This window comes from Rhizopus delemar, genomic scaffold (assembly GCF_000149305.1).
Source record: "Rhizopus delemar RA 99-880 supercont3.20 genomic scaffold, whole genome shotgun sequence".
NCBI lineage: Eukaryota > Fungi > Mucoromycota > Mucoromycetes > Mucorales > Rhizopodaceae > Rhizopus > Rhizopus delemar.
Window position 1 is genome coordinate 418510 of NW_027137846.1, and position 21544 is coordinate 440053.

General features: G+C 35.0%; 8 protein-coding genes across 8 annotated transcripts; 3 read left to right on the forward strand and 5 right to left on the reverse strand.

Annotated features, from left to right (window-relative positions):
- Nucleotides 1–152: 152 nt before the first annotated feature.
- Nucleotides 153–1254, reverse strand: RO3G_16535 (uncharacterized protein; the record flags this gene model as incomplete). Its single annotated transcript, XM_067671119.1, has 4 exons — nucleotides 153–411; nucleotides 469–620; nucleotides 680–841; nucleotides 1246–1254. The coding sequence occupies 4 exons, from the start codon at nucleotides 1252–1254 to the stop codon at nucleotides 153–155; spliced, it is 582 nt and encodes a 193-aa protein (XP_067527220.1).
- Nucleotides 1255–2960: 1706 nt separating this feature from the next.
- On the reverse strand, nucleotides 2961–3297 carry RO3G_16536 (uncharacterized protein; the record flags this gene model as incomplete). Its single annotated transcript, XM_067671120.1, has 2 exons — nucleotides 2961–2990; nucleotides 3031–3297. The coding sequence occupies 2 exons, from the start codon at nucleotides 3295–3297 to the stop codon at nucleotides 2961–2963; spliced, it is 297 nt and encodes a 98-aa protein (XP_067527221.1).
- A 4267-nt stretch (nucleotides 3298–7564) lies between these two features.
- On the reverse strand, nucleotides 7565–7923 carry RO3G_16537 (uncharacterized protein; the record flags this gene model as incomplete). The annotated part of the gene is made up of 2 exons (XM_067671121.1): nucleotides 7565–7754; nucleotides 7895–7923. The coding sequence occupies 2 exons, from the start codon at nucleotides 7921–7923 to the stop codon at nucleotides 7565–7567; spliced, it is 219 nt and encodes a 72-aa protein (XP_067527222.1).
- Nucleotides 7924–8758: 835 nt separating this feature from the next.
- Nucleotides 8759–9506, forward strand: RO3G_16538 (uncharacterized protein; the record flags this gene model as incomplete). The annotated part of the gene is made up of 2 exons (XM_067671122.1): nucleotides 8759–9055; nucleotides 9168–9506. The coding sequence occupies 2 exons, from the start codon at nucleotides 8759–8761 to the stop codon at nucleotides 9504–9506; spliced, it is 636 nt and encodes a 211-aa protein (XP_067527223.1).
- A 463-nt stretch (nucleotides 9507–9969) lies between these two features.
- RO3G_16539 (uncharacterized protein) lies at nucleotides 9970–14727 on the forward strand (the record flags this gene model as incomplete). The annotated part of the gene is made up of 1 exon (XM_067671123.1): nucleotides 9970–14727. The coding sequence occupies one exon, from the start codon at nucleotides 9970–9972 to the stop codon at nucleotides 14725–14727; it is 4758 nt and encodes a 1585-aa protein (XP_067527224.1).
- Nucleotides 14728–16957: 2230 nt separating this feature from the next.
- RO3G_16540 (uncharacterized protein) lies at nucleotides 16958–17443 on the forward strand (the record flags this gene model as incomplete). The annotated part of the gene is made up of 1 exon (XM_067671124.1): nucleotides 16958–17443. The coding sequence occupies one exon, from the start codon at nucleotides 16958–16960 to the stop codon at nucleotides 17441–17443; it is 486 nt and encodes a 161-aa protein (XP_067527225.1).
- Nucleotides 17444–18362: 919 nt separating this feature from the next.
- Nucleotides 18363–19111, reverse strand: RO3G_16541 (uncharacterized protein; the record flags this gene model as incomplete). Its single annotated transcript, XM_067671125.1, has 2 exons — nucleotides 18363–18369; nucleotides 18525–19111. The coding sequence occupies 2 exons, from the start codon at nucleotides 19109–19111 to the stop codon at nucleotides 18363–18365; spliced, it is 594 nt and encodes a 197-aa protein (XP_067527226.1).
- Nucleotides 19112–20293: 1182 nt separating this feature from the next.
- Nucleotides 20294–21532, reverse strand: RO3G_16542 (uncharacterized protein; the record flags this gene model as incomplete). The annotated part of the gene is made up of 1 exon (XM_067671126.1): nucleotides 20294–21532. One exon carries the CDS (start codon nucleotides 21530–21532, stop codon nucleotides 20294–20296), a length of 1239 nt encoding a protein of 412 aa, XP_067527227.1.
- Between the last annotated feature and the right edge of the window lie 12 nt (nucleotides 21533–21544).

Below are 21544 nucleotides of genomic sequence, written 5' to 3' on the forward strand. Positions count from 1 at the left end.
GTCCGATATTCCTAATTTGGAGGACCATTGTTCGTAGTAATTTACATTATTACTTTATTATATGTGTAAATACCACAGTTGTATTAATAAAAGTAAGGTAATGTGAAACGGCGTGTTAAAAAAATCTTACAAATGCTTAACCAGGTTTTCTATTAACCCAATATCGTAGTCACTAATGGCATCATAGTCTTGCTTATATCCATTTGCGTACAACGCGTTGCGCAGGTTTTTGCAGGAGTAAACTTTAACATCTTTAATTGCTTAGATAAGTTCTTGGCACTTTCCATGATTTCTACTTTTTTGACATTTACAGATAATATGATGTTTTCATATTCTTCTTCAGTTGTACACATTTTTAATATATTCCGTACTGAATCTGATGTTAGATTTATGACACCTAGTTGAGCTAAGCTGTATAGAAACTTAGTTAGAATAGTATTTACTGACGAAATGACGGATATAACTTACTAGTCCGATGCAAGCTCAATTGTTTGCGCCAGCGTTTTTGTCAAACCGTTTGAAGTTGTTAAGCCAGAAGTTGTAACATCAGAAGATGTAGCGTCAGAAAATGAGGTATTAGAAGTAGGACAATTAGAAGATGAGGATGAGGTACTAAACACCTAGGTATATGATATTGTTAACACTAAAGAAATAACGGGTATTTGTTATCATCTCTTACATTGTTGGCCTTTTCAATAAGATTTCGATGTACTAGTCGCTGAATAGAAGAAATAGCAGAACGAAATTCATTGTTGATATCTTCCCTCAATGTACTGTATTTTCGACTTTCCCAGTATTCATGGTATTTCTTTCCAAACACAGTTGAAGGAAAACGACGAGTCTATGTTTAAAATAAAAGTTAGTATATGTCAAAAAGTTTGAAATTAGTACAGCATGTTATGTTCTGGCAAGGTAATTATCAAAATAGCAATAAAACCAAAAGAATACTTTTTGAGACTGAACTTTATTTAAGACAATCTTAATTGTTAAAAAGAAATCATTACAAAGTCTACTATTTATATTCTTCTATCAGTTGGCGGGTAAATGAGTAGTTATGAGCGTAGATCCAATCATTGACACGTTTGATTGAAGAATGATCACTGAATCGATTATGAAAATTTTTAATTCGTTGTTTTATAGATCTTATTGTTCTTTAACTGATCTGGGAGAGTTGTCCCGTCTTCATTGAGAGGAAAGATATATTTATATGAAATGCCTCCAGTCAGATCAAAGTTGACTAGGTACCTGATCCATTATTATTCGTTTACAGAAACGATGAATAGTAAAGATCATGACTTATTGTTCATGTCTACTTTATAGAATGAATCTAATAGTGATGGTTTTATATAAAAAGAAGAAGAATATATTTTATTTAATAAAGATTTAAATTATTATCTTTTATCAATTTTAATATACTTCTTTTAGTTGTGATTATTCAATGTCTGTGATGATCAGACTCTGCTCTACAACACAGCATACAGCAAAAGTAGTTTCAGCAGTATAGGCAACATTAGTAACTTTGTTACTTTCTTTTGATTACAGCGTAAGCAGCAAATCCATTTAGTTTGCGTTTGTTTCATCTTCAGTGCCATGGAAATGCTCTGCAAACGAAAAATAGTCTAAGTCAGGTGGTTGTTTTTGAAAACTTGGTTCAACTCATACTAAAAACTTGTAGTCCTTCCTGAGACCATTGATTCTTGTCTTTTTTAATAATTGAGCTTCAGAGGTATCTATCGACTTTCGCTTGCCTCGTATTGTTTAATTGATAAAGAAGAGAAGACAAGAAGGATTCTAACTGTTTAGGATAGGGGGGTTTTAGGTAAAAGTAGTATGACCACAAAGATAAAAAAATACTGTTAGAACTTGGTATCTCTTTATTAAGTTAAGATAACTAAGATTGAATATATGATAAAAAAATAATTCTACATGTAAAAAGTGAGAGTATTTATAGACATGATACGGATAAAGAATTAGGACAGATTTATGATCAATTCGACAGAATAGATGATTACTATTTCTAATTATTAGTTTAGCCTGTTCCTAGCTTGTATTGTCAATTATGCTATTGGGATGGTTTCAGATAACTCTGGATGAAGGACTATTTAGGAGACGGTACGGATGAATATAAAATCCTCTAGTTCCGTGATTGGATATTATGGCTAATAATAATATCTCAGTTAGGATAAATGTTTACATGACTTAATGATGATCCGGTAAGTAATTGTCATTCCTTATTCAACATGCTCATATCATCAATAAGCTATATTACAACTATGTCATCTTATTTGACTGTGTGAAGTTAATATGAATAAAGCTTAATATAAAAATCTAATCAAAGTCTTTTATTGATCTGTGTTGGGAATAATGTTATAAATGACTCCAAGTTATGTCAACATATTATTTAGGATCATATTAGATTCCTTTTACTAAAATAAAGTGACTATAATCTTATATATCCTTAGCACGTTCTTACTTATCAACTATCTTGTCTATCCAAGCTTCTTAGTTCCTGTCCGGTTCTTTCTCTCTCTCTCTTCTCTGGCTTGACAAAACAACTCATTACAAGTCTCATATGAGAACATGACCCGTTTCCAAGCATTCCCTTAAATTGGCCCCTCAAATGACGACAACAAAAAAATAAAAAAAGTCACATATGCCCAGAATATTTTACTTTGAAATTTATTTAGTTATTTAGGCTTTTTTGAGTCCCTATTCTTCTAGAATTACACTACCTCAAAAAATTGTTCATTTTGAACCGCCTTTTACACATTTCGTACTGAATCTGCTTCGCATAATCTCCAATCCGCACTCAACATAAACCATTATGAAGCACTGCTTCTCAGCTATTTACTACACTGTAAGCATATCACGTGCTGTGCGTGAAGGCTGGAAAATATCCAATCAAAAATCAAAATCAAAATGAACAATTTTTTGGGTTTTTGTCGGCATTTTTTATTTTATTAGCTAGTAATTAATCTCACCGCCCTTTTCTTTCAGAACAAGTTGTAATCTCCGCGGCATGCTGCATACTAACTGCTCGCAGTATTCCTTTGTAATTTCATTGTACCAAATATCTGCAACCCGTTTAAATGGTTCTTTCGTACTTAAGGGTACAGTTTCATAAGCATACAGCCGGACTTTTAAGTAATCCCATAAATTCTTTATAGGATTTAAGTCAGGCGAATATGCTGGCCAATCCAGTAGCTGCATCTTGTTATCTGCGAACCATGTTTGTGTTAATCTAGATGTATGCTTTGGATCGTTATCATGTTGAAATATAATGTCATCCTTTGACATATCATATTCTTATAATGAAGGGAGCATATCCTCCGTCATAATTTTGCAATCCAGCTCTGAATCTAAACCTCCGAGTACTTGAGTGATATATCCAACTCCGTTTGCTGTCAAACAGCTCCAAAGTAGTATACTACTGCCTCCATGCTTATAAGTTTGGTTGGTGTTGTGATCCTGCAGAGGCCTTCCTTCTTGTACTCAAGTCCATTGTTTACCATCTGAACCCAAACGATTGATTTTTGTTTCGTCACTGAAGACTACTCTTTCCAGTCTTCCTCTATCCAATCCTTATACTTCTTGGCAAACTGAAGGCGCGCATTTTTGGCAGAATGCGTTAAAGCAAGAGCTGTTGGTTTTCGTCGAGATTTAAATTTGGAGCTTTTAAGAAGGTTTCGCACGGTCTGGCTGCAAATATTCGCATCTAAACCCCTTAAGTCTCTGGCAGCGTGCTCTGAGGTCTTGTACACATCAGCATTGAACCTGTGGAATACAAGGCGCGCGTCGTATGCGTTAAGTTTCCTGGATCGACCTGTTTGAATACGGAGTGATGTTCTACATTTTTCGCAATGTTCGAAATAGACCCTTTAGAAACATGTACAGTAGGTCACAAAACTGCTGCAAGGAATTGCAAAATTCCGGTTTTACAGCTGGTTTTCCATGGGTACTGCACCAAACTATCCCAAACCTTGACTGTTTGTACCTCAATAGAAAGTGCATTTATTCGTCGATTATCGGATATGGGCAATGGTTATTGGTGGAATTTGAGATCGCTAAAGGTAGTATTATGAGCATCCGACATTTTTTACTTGTTCACATATGTTTTAAATGACGAATTTTAATACGACCCAACCGGTTGCTATCATAATTTTTCACATTTTTGACATGATTAGAATGATGCCAGTATATAAAAGCGCTTACAATTCCTTTATTTTAAATTTTATACTCCCTTATTTAAATTATTTCTCTTTTTTACCCTATCGTCAATCGCATGCCTAAACGGCTGTCAGAGGAGAAAATAAACGATCACAAACAGGCATTAACCGCATCCACATCAATGTATGATATTTCCAAGGAGCCTGGATTACATTAGACGATCAATTATTATAAGAAAGATAAAACCATTATTATTAAAGTTAAAATTCAAATATAATATTTTAAATTAATTAATATAATTCTATTTATTTTTAACAATTATGATATTTTATATATTATCCCAAAAACATTTTGATGGTAATATTAGATTTTGATAAACATATTTTGATTTAGATTATGATTAAAAAACGCAATACTGACAATCAGATAATCTTTTATACAATTTTGAAATTATTTGTAGCAGTCTTATTTTTTTAAGTATTTATTCAATATAATAATCAATCCTCATATTAAATAATTTTTAATTCTTTTATTTTTTATAAATCCTCTATACTATACCAATAGTCTTTAATGCACTCCATGTTTTGGAAATCCTTTTCTTTTACCCACGAATTATGGGTTTCATCAAAATTTTTCCATTTTACCAAATATGTATTTTTTTTCTTAACAATTTTATGGCTTAAAATATAATCAATTTCATAAATATTAGATTCATCTTCCATGTACACATCATTATCTATTATATCAACATCATCATTGCTATTAACATTATTATTTTCTGTATTTTTTATTTCTATACTATCAGTATTACCATTTATACTCATGTTTTGTATTATATTTATAAGGTAACTTTCCTGGAATTTAAACTGTTCTGTTATATAATGTTGCTTGTATTCATCTGCAAATAAATTATTTATTGCATTTTCATCATTATTATCATTTACATTCATATAATCAAAATTCTCTTCAATCCAATATTTAAACATATAATTTCTATCTTCTTTTATATCATAAATTTCACATGCTTTCTTTATATTATATAATACTGAACATAATTTAAATTGAATATAATAAATACTATTTTCTGTTATCCTTACTGCCTTTTCTTTATTAAATCTATGGAATAAAGTGGTGTATTTTAAAAAAAATGTTTCAATATCTGACCTCATACTACCAATTTGTTTATTAAAATTTATCTGATCAGGTGATAATACTTCATTTTTAGGTTTTCTGTTTGGATAACAAAAATTGTTTAGAGATAAACATCCACCATTAAGATTATTCTTCTCTATAACTTTATTAACATGTAATGTATATCCACCATCAATTAACATACAATCTGTTTGATGTAAACATTTATTTAAATTAATTTCCTCAAACATTTTACCATCTGTATAATCGCTACATGGTTTTGGTTGTGATATATAAATAATAATATCATTAATATCACAAATAAATTGTGTTCTTAAACCAGAATTTTTAAATTTATAAGAATACAACCTATTTTTATCAAAATGAATGTCTTGATATACTATTCTTGAATCATATCCATCCATATAACAGGTAATATGTTTTAGTAATTTAGGATTTTTTAATTTGGCATAGATTAATCGTAAAGTATTATTTGAAAAATAATCATTAAGAAGTAAATTGTTTACCCATTCATTTAGTTCTTTTCTATAATCAACATAAAAAGTTTTATACATATCATGGTATGTAGTATATTTAACATAAGAAGACATAGCATTTATAGATTTACCTATTAATAGTTGATATAATAATAATAACCCTTTCTCTATATTTTTAAATGGACCTGGTATATTTAATTTGTAAAAGAAATCAGTTAAAAATATAAATATAGGAATAGCACCTAACTTTTGATAAAGCTCATTTTTAAGATCATTAATAAAATTTATTTCTTTTAATTCTGTTCTATGATATCGTTTATAATCTATATAAGGATAAGTATTATTTAAAAATTTCCATTTCAAACTAATAAGTTTTTGTATTTCTATTTTCTTTAATATTTCTAATTGCTCCATTTTATATTATGTTCAAATTCAATTTTTTATTGATTATTTTTTAAAATGTAATATTATATTATAGTAAAATGTTATCCATATCACACAAAATTATTGATAATCAACATTTTATATAAACATTAATAAATTTATTAACTTTTACATTGATAGATTTAGACGCCTAAATATCTTTCATAAAAATTTTCATCACATTTAAATATTCCACATCTTATATTTTGTAAAAATCGTTATAGTTTGTGTAATAATGAATTGATTATGTAATCTTTGATTACTAATGCAAATTCATTTGTGTAACAAAAGCAAAAATTGTTTTTTTGAAGAATAAAAATAAATTAGCATCAGACGATCAATTATTATAAGAAAGATAAAACCATTATTATTAAAGTTAAAATTCAAATATAATATTTTAAATTAATTAATATAATTCTATTTATTTTTAACAATTATGATATTTTATATATTATCCCAAAAACATTTTGATGGTAATATTAGATTTTGATAAACATATTTTGATTTAGATTATGATTAAAAAACGCAATACTGACAATCAGATAATCTTTTATACAATTTTGAAATTATTTGTAGCAGTCTTATTTTTTTAAGTATTTATTCAATATAATAATCAATCCTCTTAATCAACTGTTAGTAGATACTCTAGACGGCTGTTTTCAAGTAGGACAGTAAACACAGGTGGTAGACCTACAGTAGTCTCCAAAGTGACGAAGCGGTTAATCAAAAGAAAAGTCATGGAATGGGTTCTAAAGGCTTCTAAAGAGGTGTACCGGGAGCTGGTTGGATTTGGCTATGATATCTCATACCAGTCAGAAATTAACGTACTGAAATCAATGGAGTTCCATTTTCTGATAGAAAAAAAGAAGCCATTTCAGACAAAAACACATACGTAGCATCAGTTAGAACCGGCCAAGGAGCATCAGGATTAGGCAATGAGTGACTGACAGCAAACAGTGTACTTTAATGAGACCAAGCTCAGCGTATAGGGCTTTGATGATGCTGATCACTATTGGAAACGGCCAAGTGACCTTCTTCAACATCATGACCTGGATTTTGCAATCAATCACGGAGCTAGCAAAATGATGCCCTGGGGTTGTATAATCTCTGAAGGACCAGGATATGCTTGTTAAATTTACGATGGAAACTTGAACTCGGGTGTTTACCAGCATATTTTGAACACTACGCTTCGTGATACTATGAAGTACTACAATTTCGACTGGTCCAACATTTAGTTTTAGCATGATAATAACACAAAGCACAAGGCATAATCTACAATAGCCTAGTTATGTAGTCACCAAGAGAGCTATGTTAACTATTGGCCAGCTTAGATCCCCGACTTAAATTCAATTGAGCACGTAGGACATCAATTGAAGTTGAAATTCAACCATTACGAATATAGAGCAAAGAACATGGATGTGTTTTGGGAACGAGTTGATGAAATATGAAATGACTTCCATAAAGATCTTTGCCAAGGACATGTAGATAACATTCCGGAAAGAACTCAAGAGATTATTAATAGAAAAGTAGGACCAACTAAATATTAATAAATAAGTTCATTCCGTTCAAATTTTCATTTTTTCAAATTTTCAAATTGCGCGCCTCATACTTCCTTCAATACTTATCCAATAGGGCATAAACTCTTTCGGATTTTTCAAGACATGTAGAAGATTTACTATGTGGGAACAGAGGCAGTTTGTGCCATTGTAACAGGATGTGCGCTACAAAAACCAAGAAAAATGGATTCCTTGCAGCAGTTTTGTGACCTACTGTAACTCATTGCTGATAGCATCGTACGACTTTCCTCTTCTTAAACCGGAAATAATCAAAGCGCTTCCGAAGCGGAAGTGTCGTATCCCAACATACTTTAAACATGATTCATATTCAATTTATAAGAAATCAGAGTAGTGAATGCTTTACAAAGATTTATTACAGTCTTTTCTCTATTATTCGGTCATAACTAATTCCACTCCTTTAACTCAATGCAAGTTTTTAATATAACTCCGGATGCAATGCGACATAAAAACAAATCTACTTAAGAAATAATTATAAAACAGCCCACTTGCATAACCTGGAACAGATCTTTACATTAAAGTTTATTCACGATAGATCTGCAGTTATAATTAATTAAGCCTCCATGAAAAGAATATACAGTTGTTGGAATAATTGTTCGAATGTTTTGCAATTTTGTACGTTTTGCTTTGTATCTCTGCAGTCAGATAAGATAAAGCTACGTACAATACCTCATTAGAAAGCGACAACTGTCGGATATAACATATAAAAAGCTAGCATTACGGAATTATTTCCATATATAGTAAGATCAAATTGCGTCAAGCATATGCATTCGAACAATTTTTCCAACTCGATGCATTCTATAATGATGATATCGTTACCGCCTCTCACATCACTAATACAGCACTACTAAATGATGTAATAATGAAACAACTCTTTTGCTTTTAGTCAGAGCTTAAGATATATAAATAAGGCTGGATTTTGCAGTGTTTCCCATCTATCTCGTACAGCCTATACTTCTTTATATCATGGTATATACTTTATCTCGTAGCAAGCAAGAAAGCATCCGGTCGCTGTTGAAAAAGGGTTTAGCATACTCAGAAATTATGAAACGTGTTCCAGGAGTATCAAGGTCCACTTTGAGCAAGCACAAGGGCTTGTATACACCGAAACGTACTCGAGGTCATGCTGGTAGAAAGACTACTATAAGCTCAACAACAAAGAATTACCTGAAGAGAGAGCTTGTAAATGGTTCACTTAAGACTGCAAAGAGCGTATGGCCATATTTAAACAGTATTGGTCACAAGATAGGCTATTTTGGTACAGTAAAAATGCTTCACAGCATGGGATTCAATGCCCAAATTAAGAAAAAAAGCCTCTCCTCAAAAATGTCACATGGAAGCTAGACTAAAGTGGGCTAAAGCTCACAAAGATTAGACAGAAGATGGCTGGAGACGTATGGTGTTTTCTGATGAGACCAAGACTAATGTTTGGGGTTCAGATGGATGTAAGTACTTTTGGAAACGACCTGGTGACAAATTGCAGCCTCATCATCTTGACCTTACAGTCAAAGGAGGAGCTGGCAGTGTGCTGCTTTGGGGTTGTATGACGTGGGATGGTCCTGGATATGGCTGCGCAATTGAGAATGGTACTATGAAAGCATCAGATTATGTTCATATCCTGTCAACTACACTGATGCACAGTCTGAAGTACTATGGTTACCAACAGGAATCTATTTATTTTCAACACGACTGTCATGTTTTGACATGTCAATAAGATAACAGTCTTATCATTCTAAGCTAAATCTTTACAAATGAGTTTGAATAAGAATAGATCCTGATAATTACCAACTGCCCTGAACAGCCAAGTTTCACTTTCACCTCAACAGTTGATTATTTACATCAGTTTATAAAATTTTTCTTATACATGTCAAATCATATCGGTCGTAACTATCTCTTGTCATTTAATCTCAGGTCTTGCTCAACTAATATAAATAGCCTTGGAATCTTTCTTTAATAAAAGTATTCGACTTTAGAACTATTGTTCGGTCTCGTTAATTCTTCTTTGTTCATATTTTTATACTTAAAACACTTCATTTTTTTTTAACGAATTCTGAACTACTGGCTATAATCAAGATATGACAGAAAAAGAGCAAACTTATGAATTATCTGTGCTTAATGAAAGTGCTATACCTAACAAGAGCGTACAAGAGAACGCTGAAGTATATGAGGACATAGAAATGGACAATGTGGGAAAGACACCTACTACTGTAGAAAGTTCTCAAATGGAAGACTCTCCTGTGGACGCCGTCATGAATCTAAGGGTTACTTTGGAAAATCTTAGACAGCAAATAGCTCGTGCTGTTGTGGCTGGTGCTGCACAAGAAGATTTGTTGAAGTTGCAGGAGAGAGCAGTAAACATCCAAAACTGCATCAAATTCCTTGATGAAGCTCAAGCGTTTTGTGTCCCTCCTCCTCCTGCTATTAGTGAGGCTTCCTTTAGTGCTGATCTCTCAAACAGAAATCATCCTCCTCGTTTGAACCACCTTATCCCATCGGATCTCCCAGTATGGCAGTGGCGTGGTAATGTCTGGAGAAAAGATGCTGATGTCCATGATTCAGTGGAAGACTTGCTTGACACTTTTTCATTGATAATTGAATCTAATGGCTTGTCTATCGACACTAGTTGGTCTCGTCTGGTTCCCATCAAAATGAACAGGGATCAACGATCATGGTTCAACGAAGTACTAAAAGGTCGCAACTTGGTTTGGTCTGAAGTAAGAAAGATCATAGTCAAGACGTACGCTGCACAGGACGTAGCACAAGAGCTAGAATATATGGACCAGCTCTTATCACTCAAAATGGTGTCAACAGAATCCATCGAAGCCTTCACCGATCGATTCCAAAGAATTCGCAGGGCAGCAAAGTGGGATGATGACATTAAGACTGCCTCCATATACAAACGAGCCTTACCAGCATTTTTGCGTCAAGAGGTCTCTCGCTCCTTGTTGAACCTAGGAAGAGATCAGCAAGATTCTGTCGCAAAAGTCGCTGCCAAGGCCAGAGTGGTACTGTCATCCAACTTGTGTTCCGAGGTCAGCCCATCACCTCGTCAAGACTCCGTCTCCGTCAAGTCTTCATCTTTGTCTCTCTCTGCAAATGGAACAGAGGCATCTAAGTACAACCCTAGGAACTCACATTTGTTGAGCAACTTACAGGGTATAACTAAGAAGTCCTCTCCCCCTGGCAACAACAAAAACAAATTTCATTGCGCCATCCATGGTCTGGCCAACCATCCTACAGACAAGTGCAACAAGTACAAGAATTTGTTGAGCCAAAGCTCTTCATCGGTGAGCCCTTCCCCCACTATCACCAATTCACCAGTGTCTTTTGTCTCTGCTGCCAAGAATTGTTATCGTTGCTTGGGTAATGTCCCTTGGTCAAAAGAGCACGCTGTTCGCTGTCCTCGTGACAAGCCCCATTATGGTCCGAGTAAAGCCATTCGTTCTGCTCGCTTGGTTACTTCAAGTTCTAATGGTAGCAAGCTCAACCTCACCATCACTCCTCAAGCTAGGCCACAACAGGCATCTTCTAAGGTGTCTAGTGGTGATAGCAACTTGATGGACGTAGATGACGAGGGCTATCCAGTCAACTATGATTGTAAGAAATTAACAAAACTGAATGAAGTATTTAAAAGTACTAACCATTCTTTAATTGTACCTATCACAATAGAGAACGTGAACACTATGGCCCTGGTTGATAGTGGTTCCTCCTTTAGCACGATAGACATCAATTTTGTTAATAAATATAATATTGCAATTGATAGAAATGTATCTGGTTCCGTTATACTTGCTACAAGTGATAATGTTAGTAAACGTTTCGGTACAACCAAATTTCCATTAAGTGTTATTTACGGTGATAATGATAATAATCTTATTCATACATCCCATTCTTTTGAAGTCCTTCCTCTTTCCTTGGATACTGAAGTTGTAATAGGATTAGATCTAATGCACAAGTTGAACATTCTTGTTACCAACTTAGCCATCAGACATCCTAATCTTGCACCAGTTATTGACAAAGAGATTACGGATGATACACCTGAACCTAACAAAGCTCCTTACGGTACACGTGAGCAACAAGTTCATTTCCATAATGCTATTAAACCATTTGTTGATCAAAATGCCTTAATACCAAAGAATTCATTCTGTACTGTACCCGAGTCAGTTATACGTTTAGATACTGTTAAAGGAAAAACCGCTTACCGTGCACCATATCGTACTCCTTTTAAATTACTACCAATCATGCGTGAATGTATTGACACTTGGTTAAAGGATGAAGTTATTGAACGTGCATCACCTAATTCGGATTGGAATTCTCCTTTAACATTGGCACCTAAGAAAGACTTGCTTGGTAATCTCACAGGACATCGACCCTGTCTCGATCCTCGCTTGTTAAATTCTATTCTCGTGTCAAACGATAGACATCCTATTCCAAAGATTGAAGAGATTTTCGATCAATTACAAGGATCAACTATCTTTACCACTCTTGATCTTCGACAAGCATTTCATCGATTCCAAATCTACGAACCTGATCGTGTTAAGACCACATTCACTTTTGAAGGTCAACAATACCAATTTAGAGGTTGTCCATTTGGATTGAAACATATTGCTTCCCGTTATCAGCGAGTGATTAATATTGTATTACGTGATTTACCTTATGCACAGGCTTTTGTTGATGATATCATCATATTTTCCAAGTCTTATGAGGAACACATCACACATGTGCAAAACATAATTCAGAGATTAACTAAAGTGAACTTGATCCTTAACCCAGACAAATGTCATTTTGCGCAGTCTACTGTTTACTTGCTTGGTTTCTGTGTTGATGCCAAAGGGTCTCGACTCGATCCTCGTAAAGTTACAAACGCTTTGACTTGGCCAAGACCTTCATCTGGAAAAGAGATTCAACGCTTTTTAGGACTGGTAAATTATTTCCGAAAATACTTGCCAAATATTTCTGAAGTCACTGCGCCTTTGGACAAATTACGTTTCGAAGGTAAACTTGATAAACTTTGGACATCTGAACAAGAAAGTGCTTTTGAAAAGATCAAGGCATTATTGTCTTCTGCGCCACTTCTTCATCATCCAGATTTAGAACAACCTTTTTACGTTGCTACTGATGCTAGTAACTATTCAATTGGTGCTGTTCTTTACCAAGTTGTCAAAAATGAGACTCGATATATCGGTTTCATGGCACGCTCACTTTCTACATCTGAAAAGAATTACTCTACCACTAAACGTGAGCTATTAGCAGTGATATTTGCACTAAAGAAGTTTCATCCATTTTTGTGGGGTAACCCATTCACCTTATACACTGATCACAAGGCCCTGACTTATCTCCACACTCAGCCTGTAGCTAACGCTATGATGATCAATTGGCTGGATACTATACTGGATTATAACTTCAAAATCATCCATCGACCTGGTATTCAAAATATTCTGCCAGATGCTTTGTCGCGTCTTTTTGAACCTGAAAAAACGCTGGAGGGGGATAATAAAACCATCAAAACAATTGTCACTTCACAAATTATCAATTCTAACGGATCAATTCTTACATCCAGAATGATGATGCCTGCTGACTTGATGACCCCAGCACCAGAAGACAGACAAAAGCTACTCATGGATACACACTTAGAAGGACACCGTGGAGCTCAAGCAATCGTAACAGCTTTACATAGCGATGGTATTCACTGGACAAAGCTCAAGGAAGATGCGCTTGAAATAATACGTAGTTGTCCTGATTGCCAAAAATTCAATATCGCAAAGCACGGATACAATCCCTTGACCTCAATCTATGCTGATGCACCTTGGGATCACATCTGTATCGACACAGCCGGACCTTTCCCTACTTCAGTACAAGGTAATCAATACATCCTTCTGGTAGTGGACGTCTTTACACGATATTGTGTACTCAAAGCCTTGCCCGATAAATCCTCTCTCACTATTGCACTTGCATTAAGGAGTATCTTATCGCTCTTTGGTCGACCAAAAATTATCCAAAGTGATAATGGTACTGAGTATGTCAATGAAATCGTCAGACTGTATGTTGAATCATCCGGTATTGATCATCGTCTCATATCAGCTTATCATCCCCGGGCTAACGGTATAGTTGAACGATGGATTGGCAAAGCAAAAAATATTTTGCACAAAAGATTACAAGGCAGAACTGAGGATTGGGACTTGTATGTTGACAGTACCCAAGAAGCCCTCAACAATACGCATACAGCTTTACACGGCACTAGACCTTTCTCATTGATGTTTGCAAGACGTCCCAATGAAAACAAGGATTATAATAACGTGCTGGACAAAACTAAATCGCCTGAAACAATGAAACAGTTAGAAACTAGAATTAACGAGTTTAATGACACTGTCTTACCTGCTATTCGTGAAAAAATAAAAACTTCACAAGCTGCGTCTCGAGACAAGTTCAACCAAACTCACAGAATTCTAACCGATATCCCCACTGGTAGTCAAGTCACGCTCAAGAATGTAAACCGTGTTGCAAAAAGTGATCCCCTCTACGTTGGTAATTACACTGTCAAAAGAAAAACTCAAGGTGGTTCATACGTGTTGGTTGATGCAACTGGAGCACTCTTACCAAGAGATGTACCTCCATCGCAAATAAAGGTTATTTCCCAGGAAGTATCCTTATCCAATACTGATCAATCTGAATCATACGATGTTGAGGCAGTTTTACACCATAAGGGATCACCGGGTAATTACTTATATAAAGTTCGATGGAAAGGTTATGGAGAAGAAGATGACACTTGGGAACCGGCTAGTCATTTCCATGATTACAGACCGATCCAAAAGTATTGGTCACGTATAAGTGAACAAGAACCAGCGCGCGAGGTTCAACTTGTTCCTAAAAAAGATACAACCAAGAAAAGAAAAAATGTGCATCGCAATGTAACTAACTCTAAAAGAAACAGACGTTAACACATTGACCTTCTTCCACCCAACTTTCATTAACTATACATATATGTTACCAGCAAATAACGCAATTATAAAATATTTACAAGGATAGCAAAAAATGAATTTTTTTTCTCATGCCTTAATATTTTTCAATTTGCACATTTGTACGCAGTCACATTTACAGACAAACATCACTTTAGCAATAAATTCCTGTTTAGGGTTTATTATCGCCTAAATGCTTTGTTCCATTCTTGAACACTATACTTTATATGTTTATATAAAGAGCCACTATACGTTATATGACTTCACCCTACCAAGCACCTATTTCTTACAACAAATAGAGCTTATCTTGACATCTCAAACCTCATTTTGACATTCAGTTAAACAAACATCTTTTTACTTGCCACATTAATTCCAGAAAAGATAATTACAACCTGGAAGGGGGCAATGTCATGTTTTGACATGTCAATAAGATAACAGTCTTATCATTCTAAGCTAAATCTTTACAAATGAGTTTGAATAAGAATAGATCCTGATAATTACCAACTGCCCTGAACAGCCAAGTTTCACTTTCACCTCAACAGTTGATTATTTACATCAGTTTATAAAATTTTTCTTATACATGTCAAATCATATCGGTCGTAACTATCTCTTGTCATTTAATCTCAGGTCTTGCTCAACTAATATAAATAGCCTTGGAATCTTTCTTTAATAAAAGTATTCGACTTTAGAACTATTGTTCGGTCTCGTTAATTCTTCTTTGTTCATATTTTTATACTTAAAACACTTCAACGACAGTGATCTTAAGCACACATCAAAGCTTGCTCATGTTTGGTTTAAGGAAAATGGGTTAAAAGAAGAGCATACTTTCAGTTGGCCTGCTCAAAGTCCTGATTTGAATCCTATAGAGCATCTCTGGCACCATTTAAAGCTGAGGCTGAGCTTAGATGAAGATAGGGATAAAGGACTGCATGATCTCTGGTCTAGAATCGAGAAAGAATGTATTTCTTTTACCAAAGAGTAATGCCAAGCATATATCAAGAGTATGCCAGCTCGTTGTAGAGCAGTTATTAAAGCTAAAGGCGGTCATACACGGTATTAAATAAAAGATGATTCAATTGGAAAAATTGTTCGAATGCATATGCTTGACGCAATTTGGTCTTACTATATATGGAAATAATTCCAGACCCCTAGCTTTTTATATGCTATATGCGAAAGCTGTCGCTTTTTAATGAGGTATCGTACGTAGCTCTATCGTATCTGACTGCAGAGATACAAAGCAAAACGTATAAAATTGCAAAACATTCGAACAATTATTCCAACAACTGTATACAGTAGCGGACAAAACTGGTGCACAAAAATTAAAATCAGCATTGCATCTCCGCTATATGTCTGCGACATTTGTGGCATATACCATCTGAAAGGCAGTCTAAAATATGCATTATGCTAGGTAAACCGGAACTGTGCCGGACATCCTTCAGGAATAAGGTCATTTTTAGTGATTTTTTGAATATTTCAATTTTCGCCAAAAATGTAGTACTTGTCTAGCCTTCTTTCAAATCTACCCATTTCTTTCTAGTTTGCTGTAAAATTTTATAATACACTAGTGCATTCCAATAGCTTTTAAAAAATATATAAACCTTGCCTAATTTGTATCTCTCTATGAATTTTACTTCTTATTTTTACCCTATTCATTTTAACAAAGTACCAGCACCCTATGCCCAAAAAAATCAGCAACGATAAAAGAGAAGCTGTGAAATCTGGAATACGCTCAGGTCGTACGACAATGGATATTTCTAGAACAACAGGAGTCTCTAAATGGACGATCAACAGGATAAGAAAGGAAGAAAAGAACATCAAGGCTCGTAACCGTGGTGGTCGACCAGTCGTAGTTAAAAAAATAACTAATGCAATCATCCGTCTAAAGTTTCGACAAGGACTCTTACGCACAGCTTCTGATGCTCAGCTCTTTTTGAGGTCCTTAGGATACAGTATTAGCAAACGGTCGGTCAGAAGGCTTCTTAGAAAGATAGGCTTCAAGTCTGGAATTAAGAAGTACAAGCCTTTCATCAGCTATACAAACCAGAAAAAGCGATTGAAGTAGTGTCGCGACAAAGCATCATGGACTGTAGAGGACTGGAAGTCTGTGATCTTCAGCGATGAGACCAAAATCAATGTTTGGGGTGCCGATGGTATACGCTACTATTGGAAGCAAGTCGATCAACCTTGGCGATCATTTCATGTTAATCAAACAATGAAGCATGGCGGCGGATCTGTTATGCTTTGGGGCTGTATTACATCTCGAGGACCAGGATATGCTTGTCGAGTATATGATGGCACAATGAATTCAAAATTATACACCCATATTTTGTCTACTACGTATCAAGAAAGCCTAGCATATTATGGTTTGAAACATTGTGATGTTTTGTTTCAACATGACAATGACCCAAAGCACAAGTCAAGGCATACCACTAACTGGTTATCTGATAATGGGATATCGGTATTAAAAGATTGGCCGCCACAAAGTCCCGATCTAAATCCTATTGAACATGTTTGGCGACAGTTAAAGTCAAAGCTGTCTCAATACGATACCACACCAAGAAGCATAGACGATCTCTGGAAAAGAATTGATAAAGAGTGGAACTCTTTTACTGAAAGTGATATGCAGCCATACTATGAAAGCATGCCAAAACGAATTGCTGCTGTTATCAAAAGACGAGGCAATTATACGAACTTTTAGGTTTTAATCACTTTTATGATTTTTTTTAAAAATATCTATTCTTATAAATAAAAGCTTGGTTCTCCCTCATTTTTGGCAATGCAATGATTAAACTTTGCACAATTTGCAACATTTAGTACGCCTTCTATCTGATATAGTTTCATAGATATTGCAACTGTAATGAGCAAGTAATGGTAGCTTATAGCTGAAAAAAAGTTTTGTGCACCAGTTTTGTCCGCTACTGTATAATAATCAACCAATAAAACCCCTTTCTTCCCTATATCTTTCAATGTTAAGCATATAAATATAATAAATTCAATTTTTTTTTGGGAGGGATGATTAATAAACTAAATAATAACTACTTCCAGAATTTATACCAAGGGTGGGCATTTATCACATTATTCGCTTCTGCTTCGGAAACGCTTTGATTGTTGGTCGTACCTACAACAATCTCAGTTTCCTCCGCTTCAGCTCCTAATGTCATATGATTCTCCGTTGATAAAATTGAATTTGTGATTGTTTTAATCGTAAGATTAAATAAAAAATTAAACAAAAAAACAATAGCAGCAATATAAAATTAAAATCCTTCTTTATTGCAGATTTCTTTATATTGCAAAAGAGCCCCGTTTAATGGATAAAAAGTTGGCATCTATTTATATTCTTTGTGAGCGTAGATATAAAAGATATAGACTCGGCAACGATGTCGTGCTGAAGAACCAATGATTAAGCTAAAGCTTGTCGATGTTCTAATATATGCATCTGAAGTTGAACAATAGAAATAATAACCAGTCAGTTAACTTTGATCTACAGTAGGTCAAAAAACTGCTGCAAGGAATCCATTTTTCTTGGTTTTTGTAGCGCACATCCTGTTACAATGGCACAAACTGCCTCTGTTCCCACATAGTAAATCTTCTACATGTCTTGAGAAATCCGAAAGAGTTTAAGCCCTATTGGATAAGTATTGAAGGAAGTATGAGATGCGCAATTTGAAAATTTGGAAAAACGAAAATTTGAACGGAATGAATTTATTTATTAATATTTAGTTGACCCTCCTTTTTTATTAATAACCTCTCGAATTCTTGCCGGCATGCTATCGATATACCTTTGGCAAAGATCTTTGTCAAAGCCATTCCATACTTTTTCTACTCGTTCCCAAAGCTCATCCGTATTCTTTGCTCTACGTTCGTAACAGCTGAGCTTCAACTTCAATTGATGCCATACGTGTTCTATTGGATTTAAGTCCGGACTCTGAGCTGGCCAATCGCTAATATACCGCACTTGATGATTATCTAACCAGTCTATTGTAGATTTTGCCTTGTGTTTTGGATCATTATCATGCTGAAAGTAAACGTTGGACCAGTTGAAATTGTAGTATTGCATAGTATCACGAAGCGTAGTGTCCAATATATGCTGATAAACATTCGCGTTCATGTTCCCATCGTAAATTTGACAAGCATATCCTGGTCCTTCAGAAGTTATACAGCCCCACATCATCAATTTGCCTGCTCCATGCTTGACTGTAAGTTCTAGATGATGCGGTTGAAGAGGATCATTTGGTCTTTTCCAATAATACTTACAGCCATCAGAGCCCCATACGTTGATCTTGGTTTCATCAGAAAAGACGACTTTTCGCCATTCTTCTACTGTCCAATCCTGATGCTTCTTGGCCCATTCTAATCGATGCTGCATGTCGTATTTACCTTAATAATTTTCTTAATGTCGTGTGAGATCACTCAAAAGATTCTTCAACTAATAATTTGACTGTATATCATATATAGCCCAAAGTGCTATATACGATAAACAGCCCACACAATTTATACCGTACTACCTCGGACCCTAAATCACATTATTATATTCTAAGACGTAGTTTGTATTGAATGGGCTCTCTCTCTCGTCCTTACTCAATAAAGAGGTTCAAGAGACTCATCGATTTTTCGACTTATTTTATTACTTTTATTAATCGAGAGAAATAACACGCCTATTCCACACTGCATATGAGCTTTTGTCAAAAACGGCTTCTTTTTTTTATTGAAGAATGGAACTCCATTGATTTCAGTACGTTAATTGCTGACTGGTATGAGATATCGTAGCCAAGTTGAACCAGCTCCCGGTGTACCTCTTTGGCAGTCTTTAAAACCCCTTCAATGACTTTTCTTTTTATTAACCGCTTCGTCACTTTGGAGACTACTGTAGGTCTACCACCTATGCTTTTTGTCCTATTTGGAAACAACCGTCTAGAGTATCTACTGACAGTTGATTCATGTACTCCAATTTCTTTAGCAATATCGTACGTTGATGTGGATCCAGTTAATGCTTGCTTGAGATCGTCTACTTTTCCTTCTGGCAGTCGTTTAGGCATGCGATTGGTAATAAGGTAAAAAAGAGAAATAATTTAAGTAAGGAAATATAAAATTTAAAATAAAGGAATTGTAAGCGCTTTTATATACTGGCATCATTCTAATCATGTCAAGAATGTGAAAAATTATGATAGCAACCGGTTGGGTCGTATTAAAATTCGTCATTTAAAACATATGTGAACAAGTAAAAAATGTCGGATGTTCATAATACTACCTTTAGCGATCTCAAATTCCACCAATAACCATTGCCCATATCCGATAATCGACGAATAAATGCACTTTCTATTGAGGTACAAACAGTCAAGGTTTGGGATAGTTTGGTGCAGTACCCATGGAAAACCAGCTGTAAAACCGGAATTTTGCAATTCCTTGCAGCAGTTTTTTGACCTACTGTAATTACTTTTGGGGTTGACAATTGATTAGACTCGCTAGGATGGCAAATACTGATCTTATTGTTCTAAATTTGGAAAAGTGTGGAATTGTTCAATCATAGTTTAATCTTTGTGTATCGTTATTATTTTAATACAACTGATATCTTATAGAAAATAACTATGTTTACAACAGTGATCTTTGTACTAGTAGACTTTGCAGATGACGGCTTGTAATAAAATGTTTCAAAGGTATTTGTGTTGAGACTCCAATTGGCATGTTTTTTGACTTCTTGGATGCTATTCCCTTTTTCAATTGCTTTTGTACTTGCTGCAGCTCGAATTGAGTGAACCTTATATTCAGTGGTTATACCAGCTTGCTGCATTAACCTTTTCATCCAGTTTGACAGAGTAGATGGCCTTATTGAGGTGGTCTTTGATCCTTCATTGATGTATGCCAGAAACAATGTATGATCTTTTGGTAAACAGGCTCGCAAAACTGTTGTTCTTTGTACGAAGTATAGTGAGGTAACGACAGGACACATCTCTTCATCCTCAATCACCCCCAAGGTTACTGATTTTACTTGTGTCTCCTTTGCTTCTCTGAAATGTAGAATAGCACCTTTTATCTTTTTGTTCTGGTCGTAACGAAAAATAACATCTTCCTTCCTTAAACGTCCCATGTCCGATCTGGATCTTGCCATCGTTGTCAAACATAATAAGGCCATTGTCTTCAATTGCAATTCCTCCAAGGTTAAGTTCTCATTTACCCGCCAATTTTGCTTGATATATTGTACCAGTATATCCGTATCCCAGGTTTCCATTTGTACGATGGATGGAACTTTTACTGTTTTTCTTCTTTTTGCTGCAAAAAAGTCTTGGATCTTTAGATTGGATGCAATCGGTGGTTTATCCGGGTGTGGGTATCTGAACACTGATGCCACAGAAGATCGTAATGTATTCAGGTGTTGTGTGCTATAATTTTGGTGTGCTACCAAAAACTTGAGTACGTTATCTACATCATATGCATCATAGTTCGCCTGATTCTCCTTGCACCAAGTCACCCACTTCAGCCAACCATTATCGTATGCTCTCGCAGTACTATCCCGAATACTTCTTTCTAAATAATTTGCTTCTTCCGTATTCAAACCTTGTTTATTTCTTGCTCCCCTGATAATAGCCAAACGGTTAATTTCAGGTACTTGTGTTGGAAGTGTACTGGAGCAGCGAGTTGTGTCATCCTCAGAATCATGGGGAACCAAAGCTGGGTCGGCCACCCCGGTGTTATCAAGATTACTTTCTTCAGTTTTTAAGTCTTGATTAATTGAAGTACTCTTGGGATCATCTTCCAAGGGGGATAACAATATGCTCCCCGTTTCGGCCATCTCTGTTGGAGT